At 40.0% G+C, this 8296-nt stretch overlaps 1 protein-coding gene across 1 annotated transcript in view; it reads left to right on the top strand.

The window, feature by feature from the left end:
• Positions 1-1908: 1908 nt before the first annotated feature.
• Positions 1909-8296, top strand: part of LY75 (lymphocyte antigen 75) — a gene marked incomplete at its 5' end in the record, with an annotated part of 42095 nt that continues 35707 nt past the window's right edge. The window contains 6 exons of the mRNA XM_009573226.1: positions 1909-2283; positions 3260-3433; positions 3711-3875; positions 4476-4586; positions 6339-6479; positions 7675-7863. Coding sequence (XP_009571521.1) covers positions 1909-2283; positions 3260-3433; positions 3711-3875; positions 4476-4586; positions 6339-6479; positions 7675-7863 — 1155 coding nt within the window. The remainder of the gene's footprint in view (positions 2284-3259; positions 3434-3710; positions 3876-4475; positions 4587-6338; positions 6480-7674; positions 7864-8296) is intronic.

Genomic DNA, 8296 nt, shown 5'->3' with positions numbered 1-8296 from the left:
GGGCAGCGCCGGGCCGGCGGCGCGGAGCGGTGGGAGGAGGCGGGCCCGTGGCCTCTTACCTCGAGAGGAGAAATAACCCGAACGCGGGCAGGTCCCCTGCAGGGCGTCAAGCCGTCATTTTTCTTCGCTGCTTGATGCGGAGGGAGAGAGGAAGGAGTCTTGCCCTGTCTTCCAGAAAGCAGGTGGAAAAGTTTCATGTTGAGCAAATTCTTGCAAGCCAAAGCCGCCAGCTTGGAGAGAGCTGCTGGGAAACAAGTTGAGCTCTTCGCTAAGTAGTTGTACCTCACATATTTTTATGTCCTTTGACAGTAACAGGCTTGGGTTTGTAGCTAAAGATGTCAGGTCATGGCCAGAGTGTTGAACTGGAGGAATTGAGCACCGCTATGAATAAATTGCTGTACAGAGAGATTTGGTGAGACAACATCAGCAGTTTTTCTGGGGAAATTTTAAAAAGTTACTTTCTTTTTGATGTCAGAATGAGGGTTGTGTGGGAAGAAGTGAAAGAAGAATGAGGAAAGGGAAGATCTGAGAAGAGGCCGAGAACATGTTACAAGAAATTGAAAAGAAGAAGAAAGTCTGGAGGGGAGAATAAAAAGCAAAAAGCAGATATAGTGCTGAAAAAGCACAGGGTAAAAAGATACCACAAGAGCAGGTTTCGTTGTTAAAATGTCTTATTTGGTTAATAGGATGAAAGAGATGGCTGGTTGAAGTGTGCTATTCAGAAAAAAGTCCCTCCAGTAGGCAGCTGACTTGGAGATTCTTCTTTACAGTTTGACCAGCTCAGTACTATTTAGATACTATTTGGCACTTACACAATGGAAAATTCACGAGTATACTGGGAAGTAGTGGTAAAATTCACTGCATAACATCACTGAATATTTTCCTTGCTGTTCAGCCAAACCTATTATTAAGTCATATTAAAAAAACGCAGTAGGAATGTGATTGACAGTGCATTACTATTAAATACAAAACACTACTCAGCAGATTCCTTATTTAAACAGTAGACTAATAGCCTTGTGGGTCTGGGACAGGCAAGGTCCATTTCAGCCTGGTTAGTGAAAGTTTTATACTGTGGGGCGATCTTTATTGTGGCATAGCAATAGTTTTAGGGCATTTTTTTCTTGGTTAGCTTAAACCTACTGCCACTTGTCAGAAGTGTTCTTACGCTGGCAGAGGTGTCAGCTTGGATCAGTAGGGTGATCCATATCTTTTTAAAATTGTATACTATGCTTTGTCAACTTTTTTTTTTCTTTTTAATGACAAGCTACATCACAGCTGAAAATGAAACTAGGTTTCCTCTATCATTTTAAAAATGATACTCCTAATCTTTGTGTGGCATCTTTGGTGGGATATTAATTCTAAAACTCCCTCCCAAAAGCAGTGCTGGTTATTTTAGTAATACTGCAGTTGCACCCACAAACTCCTCACCTATGAGCCTATCATGCTTACTAAAAAAAAAAGTGCTTACTAAGTGAAGATTATTATTAATTATATTTTATGGTACCTGCTCTGCTAACATTTGCAGTTAGGCATGAAGACAAGATTCTTTACCCAGTAAGTTTGCAAATTAATCAGGGGTTGATCCAATCAGTATGTGTTAAAATTAAAGGAAGAATTCTCATCGATAGGATTGGACTTAGAAAACAGTCTCATTTTATCTCCCCTCATTTTATCATAGCTTTGAAAGAGATCTTTCCTTTTCCCTCAGAAGTAAAGAATACTCACTAAAGAGCAGGAAACTGTACTTAATGTGACTTGTACGAAAGAGATAGTATAATGTACAAACAGCAGTTGCTGTACTTTTCTGGTAGCATGTCTCAGAATGTGATTACACTTTTAAAAATGAACTTGCTGTGAAAGTGATACTGAATTATACCCATATGTGGATATTTGTGTGTTCTTATACAGGCAATGATGCTTTTACCATTCGCCATGACACACTGAACAAGTGCATACATGTTAAAAACACACGGATAGTGATAGATGACTGCAAGGAGACAAGTGAAGCTTTATGGAAATGGGTATCCCAGAATCGCCTCTTTCATTTGGGCTCCAAGCAGTGCCTGGGACTTGATATATTCACCAAATCACTGTCTCGCCTGAAAATGGTTGATTGTAACTCAGAACTAATGTTGTGGTGGCGATGTGCTGATGCTTCCATCCTTGGTGCATCTCAGTACAAAGTGACTATCAAGAGTACCTATGTAACTGCAAGCATAAATGCGACAGACCAGTGGAGAAGCAACAGTTCCTCTGATGATATATGTCGGTATCCTTACCGTGGTAAGTTTGCACAGGGATTTGGAGGACTTTTTTTTTGTTAAGGGCTTGTTGCTGTATGTCTATGCCAATAAATTCTTAAAATTAATCTTATGAAAAGACTGATCAGTAAAGCAGTAGAATGTTTTGCTGTAGAGAGATATTGATATTCAGGGATTAAACTTTAACTGGATTTAATAAAAAATAAATATGCGCAACTGCAGAAGTTGTATTATCGAGTGGCTTTCTTAGCATGTTTAAATCCCTCCCCCCTATTTTAGTGAGAGCCTATTTAATTGTGAAATATCAACCACCTTCTATCAGAACTGATACTGTCCTCTTCACAGTGATGGGAATTTTGCTGTTAGCTCAAATAAGAGCAGGGTTTGAGGATATTTTCTTTGCTGGTGGGCTGTACAATCAAATTCAGAGCATGCTGCGAGCTCGCAGCCTGTTGGACTGTCAGGAACCGTCCGTTTGCTTTGGTCTGGTAGTCTGTCCATTTGCCGTGGAAGCCAGTCTCATCTGAAATCTCATGCTTGCTGGAAGAAGCTTTACCATATATGAGAGCAGACTTTTCTTTGTATTTGAATTGTTCAAAGTGGCCACTCTGAAGAGCCCAGTAGGCTCCAGTTTGAAATGTTTTCCCTCTCTTGTATATATTGATTCCTAGAGCCTTGTTCTGTAGTACTCTGTGCAGACCACCTGGATTTCAACAGAACAACATATGTATCCCCAGCTTACCAGGAAGGGGGAAACAAGTTTCTGCTGTGTTATGCCCCACTCAGAAGTAGTACAGAAAAATATTATCCTGTCACTTCTTTCAGTTCTGGCATTGCTGTATATTATCTGTAACAACAAGATACGGTATTTTAAGACCACAAGTGCAATTTGCATGCTTTTAAGTTAACTATGTCTGTACGAGCAGTAACATTTATTTGCTGTCCTTTTCTCCCCTAGACAACTTGTATCTACTTCTTTAATTTTTTTTTTCCTGCAGAGGTTTATACTAAAGATGGGAACTCCTATGGAAAACCCTGTGAGTTCCCCTTTCTGTATAATAAGACGTGGCATCACGACTGCATTCAGGATGAAACGCATACGGGTGGGAAATGGTGCGCCACATCTGAAGATTATACTCACGATGGAAAATGGGGAATCTGCTTACAACCAGGTATGTTGGGTTTCTAAATAGATGTCCTAAAAGCGTTTTGTCACTTCACATATGTACGGCTTCACCTTGGTGTAGCACGTTGCTGTTAAGCTGCGTAAAAGCAGGTCCCTTTTCTAGTGCAGCGTTGACAGGATGATCAGCACACACTTACTCCGCAGTATATGTGATTACCAATATAAAAATCGATAGACCTTCAGTATTATAATTTTTCTTTTGAAACTTTCATGATGTTTCAGTATAGTTGTGGTTACAAGAACCTTCTGCTTCTTCTAAATAGAGGATGGTTGTCATGATATCTGGGAACATGATCCGGGGTCTGAAAGTTGCTACCAGTTTAATACACAGTCTGCTCTTTCTTGGAAGGAAGCTTATATTTCATGTCAAAGGCAAGGGGGAGATCTACTTAGCATCCAAGATGCATCTGAATTAAGTTACATACAAGGTAGGTGTAATTATTCACATACAAATATCAGGAAATCTTGACAAATTAACATAAAGTGAAGACAGCAGTTTAGTTTCTGTCTTAAAATTCTGGATTAAAACTTGACTCTACTTAAAATGCATTGGTGCTTTCATTTGGCAAATGTGGCAAAAAGAAGCTACTAATCTCACTTCAGAGGTTTTTTTTTTTAATTTATCTGTGTGATTTCATTGTAGTGGTTAGCTGTTGTTCATATTTATAATGAGGAATGTCCCCAAAATCTCAAATATGGGCCAGAATGGCAGTTGATGTTTTAGCAGCATGTTACCCACTTGTTGTTGTGAAATCGACCTCACTGATGTTCAGGCTTGGCCTGGAGGAATTATCAGTGTGCCTTTGGGAATATAAAACCAAAGGACAAACATCTGAAGCCATTGGGAGGGAAGACTTGTGTGGGTGAATTCCTCCTCAGTTCAAGAAAGGTTGCATGTCCGGTTATAGTAGCAATCTTTCTTTCCTCAAATGCATGCCCTTTCAGATCACGTCTTAAATTTAAAGGAGACAGTAAAGGATGAGCATTTTATACTAATTGTTTTCTTAAAAAAAAAAAATTATCTCCAGCTAAGGATGACATCGCTGAGATCTTTTGGATTGGTTTAAATCAACTGGATGTTTCTGGAGGTTGGCAGTGGTCAGATCACAAACCTTTGAATTTTCTCAACTGGCATCCAGGTAATGATGTTTCTGGTGTTGTTAACAATATTCACAACACAAACTAGTATTTTGCTTAGCTTTTTTTTTTTTTTTTTTTTTTACTCTTCTCCATTGGGCTTCATCAAAACAATCATTGTTATTCCATTTCTGTTACAAGTTCGGAAGCATCTTTTCCTCCTAGCCAATGAATCTTTCTGCACTCCTGCTATGTTTATGGATGATTAGGTTAATAAAACTCTAAAAAGGTAAAACTAAAATAGTATCTTTGAGGTCCATTTTAGTAAAGAATCTACAGCTTCCCTAGCTGCTAAATTTCTCTTCCCACTGACAGAATAGCATTGACTTCCCTCAGATACTACAATTATTGATGTATGTGCAAGAACTGACATTACTTTGAAGCCTAACTTGTGTTTTTAAACTTCAAGGTTGCTTAAATTTGTTTCGAGGTGAAGATGAAATAAGTACAAAACCTTTGAAAAACCTTTTTTGATTACTCCCAAGTTCCTGGTGGAATTGGTGAGAGTCTTGTTTGTTTGGAATTTTCAGCAGGTATTTGTAATATTCTCACAAATATGCCATAGATGTGTATATATGAGAATCCTGGAGGAATAATAATCAGGAATACTGAACCTTATAGTGTTCTGTCATTAAAGCCAAATTTGACCTTTTTGAAGTGGAATTCTTTTTCCTTCAGTTTCTAGAATAGTGCTGCAACATGAATTCTGTGAAAAGATAAGAAGTGGTTTCTGTTACTTCTTTGAAAGCTTTACTAAGAAATTTCTGTGAGATTTTCCAAATGTGGTCTTTCTCTTGGAAAGGTTAAGGACTTTGCTGCTGCTTGTACTACTGGCTGCACCTCCTTCTGGAACTGTGATGACACTGTGGTGACATGTAATGCAGAGCTAGAGACTAGACTATCCTGAGTTACAGTGGCATAATTTAGTCTGCAGTCATGGCAGACATACTAATGTCTACCCCTCTTGTGAAAAATACTTACTGGTATCTAACAGGAATTTTGCTAGCTGCAAGTCGTGCCCATTACTTCTCGTCCTTTCACTGTACACCTCTGAAAAGAGCCTGGCCCTGTCTCTGTTGTACTCTCCCATGAGAACTAAGATCCACCCTGAGCCTTTTCTATGTGAGACTGAACGAACCCAGGGCAGGGGGAGTTGGGGTGCTCTGTGGCTCTGTGTAGCTCAGATTTGCATTGGGTCTCAAAGAAAGAGAAAGCCAAAAAGTACCATCGGAAGGAGGCTCCAAGGGAAGCTGGGGACTGCAAAAAAGAGTCCTCCTCTGTGATATTTTTAATCTGGGGCCTTGTCTCAGGTTTCTGTTAAGGTGAGGGTTATGGTTAGCGTTGAGAGAAAGAGTGCAGAGCTGTGTTTGGAGTGGGGCTCGAAAGGGGCTGCCAAAGGAAACTGAGGGCTGCAAAAAGGGTTTTCCCCTGAGATATTTCTAGTCTGGGAAAGTGCTCAGCCAAGGGTTTGTTGTATTGTAAATAGAACATTCCTCCTGGTTCTATGATTAAACATTGGAAAAGAAGTCCAGACTCCTTGATTCTGTAACTTTCTCTCTTACAAAAAGCTTTCTGTGGGACCTGTGGTAGGACAGGTGCCTTCATTCAAAGCAAGATACGTTCTTCAAATACAAGGTGCTGTACTATGCAAAGTATATTATTCTTGTATTGAAAAGCAATAGAAAAAAGAAGCAGTCACTACCTTACTGTTTGATAACTTCTGCTCTTCTATTTTTATTTGTTCCTGTCTATAGATATGCAGAGTTTGTCCCCGCTGGATGGGACTAGCTGTGTGGTGATGAATGCTGTCTCAGGTCAGTGGCAGAGTTACCATTGTGGGACTCCACTTCCATATATTTGCGAGAAGTCACTCAATGAAGTTTCAAGCCTCCCAGGTAAGACAACTTGCTTTTTTTTTTTTTTTTTTTGTACATTAATATGAGCGTAATGTTCACTTACGGAGTCTTTTTTTCCCCTCCTGAAGCCTTCTTAGGCGTCTCTGCCAAAACAGTTTCACAACAGCTTTGGGTTTTTTAGCAGAGCAGAAGCAAACCCTGTATCTTCAGTGTCAAGATGATGCATCACAAACAGCTTTCATTTTTTGCAGCTTTCTCATTCACACGTAAAGCATTTCCCAGCACAGTCCTGCCCTTTTCATCACGTTTTCCTCTGTGGCTTGTGCCTTCTTTCATGTGCTACTGAAAGTCTGGAACTGGCAGTTGCACCTCAAACCTTTCCATCTCTGCTTTAAGCCCATTTCTCTCACTCTTGGTGTGTATTGACGTAAGATGTGACCTACCTGGGACTTGGATCAAACTCTGTTGAATTCAAATAGAAATAGTCAAATGACCTTACTATCCTTTGAAACCAGGCCCAGAACTGGAAATCAGAGTGCAAGAGTTGGTAGCTTGCCCAGTGTATAATCTTTACTAGATCCATAAGAGCTCTTACAAGATGAAAGTAAATAATACAATAGGAAAATCAGAACAGTTTAAAGCTTTATTCTCTCCTTCCTACACACACGAACACATACAGTCCTTCAGTTTTTACAGTGTCCAGCTGTGTCATACAACTGCTTCCATGCTTTTGGCCATTTACCTACACCTGGGTGTCCAACCCTTCCCATATCCATGGCCTGTTCTTCCATGTGTGCTTTGGCCTTACCCAGTTTCTAGGGCTCATGCTTGTGGGGCTCTCATGGGAGAACTTTTACTGGAAGATGATTGTCCTTGGATGAGGGGGAGGACTAGGGGATAAGAGGGATGAAGCAGTGTCTTGGAGGTGGAAAGTGTTATGGAATGTCGCTGGCTAAGGCACTTTCACTGCCACTAACTTATTTCTCCTTCTGCCTACCTCATGGCCCCAAAGTATTACTAATCCCCATAATGCTGCTCAGTCAAGTCTATTTGCTTGACTAAATTGTGACCGTTTCTTAAAATGTTAGCGCTGAAGAGATGTGAACACATTCTGATCGCTGCTTTCTGCCTGTTTTCAAGGTGCTGCCAGATTTAAAACATGAAGAAAATGCCAACCCGTTGCACTAGCCAATGTAAAACAAAAGCCTCTAATTCTGTTTCTCTTCACTATTAGAGTTTTGGAGACACTTGGATACTCGCTGTGATTTGGGCTGGCTTCCCCACAATGGTTTTTGCTACATTCTGGTAAACAACCAAGCACCTTGGAGTACGGCAGATGAGTTGTGCAAGGCAAATAAGAGTAACCTCATCAGCATACACTCATTAGCAGATGTCGAACTGGTTGTTACAAAGCTTCATGACGGTGAGTTGGAATACTTGTAAGGGTCAAGCACCAAGTGCTGCGCACCATAAATTACGAACTGCTTTCCATGTTCTAGCTTATGATTGTCATAACCTCTAGATTTTAAATGAAGGTACTAATGCTGAGCTTGTACCCAGGCTAGTGGTGAGTGTTGCTGTCCAGGTCCAGTCCCTCTGTATTAGCTCTTGTTTTGGTTTGATATTTATTTATTTATTGGGCTAACCTATTTTTAGTTGCCTAATATCTTGTGTTTAATTTTCTCATTCAAAGAGAATCGTAGATAGTTGGGTCAATATTTGGCTACTGGGTCACTGAACTAGTAAATCTTATCTGTACTCTGTGGTCTTATGTTTTGTGTGCACTCTAAAAATGAAATTTGGTTGAGCTTTTTTTGCTTGAATGTTCGTTATTTGTGGGTTTGGTTTTTTTTTTC

This window comes from Fulmarus glacialis, unplaced genomic scaffold (genome assembly GCF_000690835.1).
Source record: "Fulmarus glacialis isolate BGI_N327 unplaced genomic scaffold, ASM69083v1 scaffold5430, whole genome shotgun sequence".
Taxonomy (NCBI): domain Eukaryota; kingdom Metazoa; phylum Chordata; class Aves; order Procellariiformes; family Procellariidae; genus Fulmarus; species Fulmarus glacialis.
This window is presented reverse-complemented; position numbering and strand designations above follow the sequence as displayed.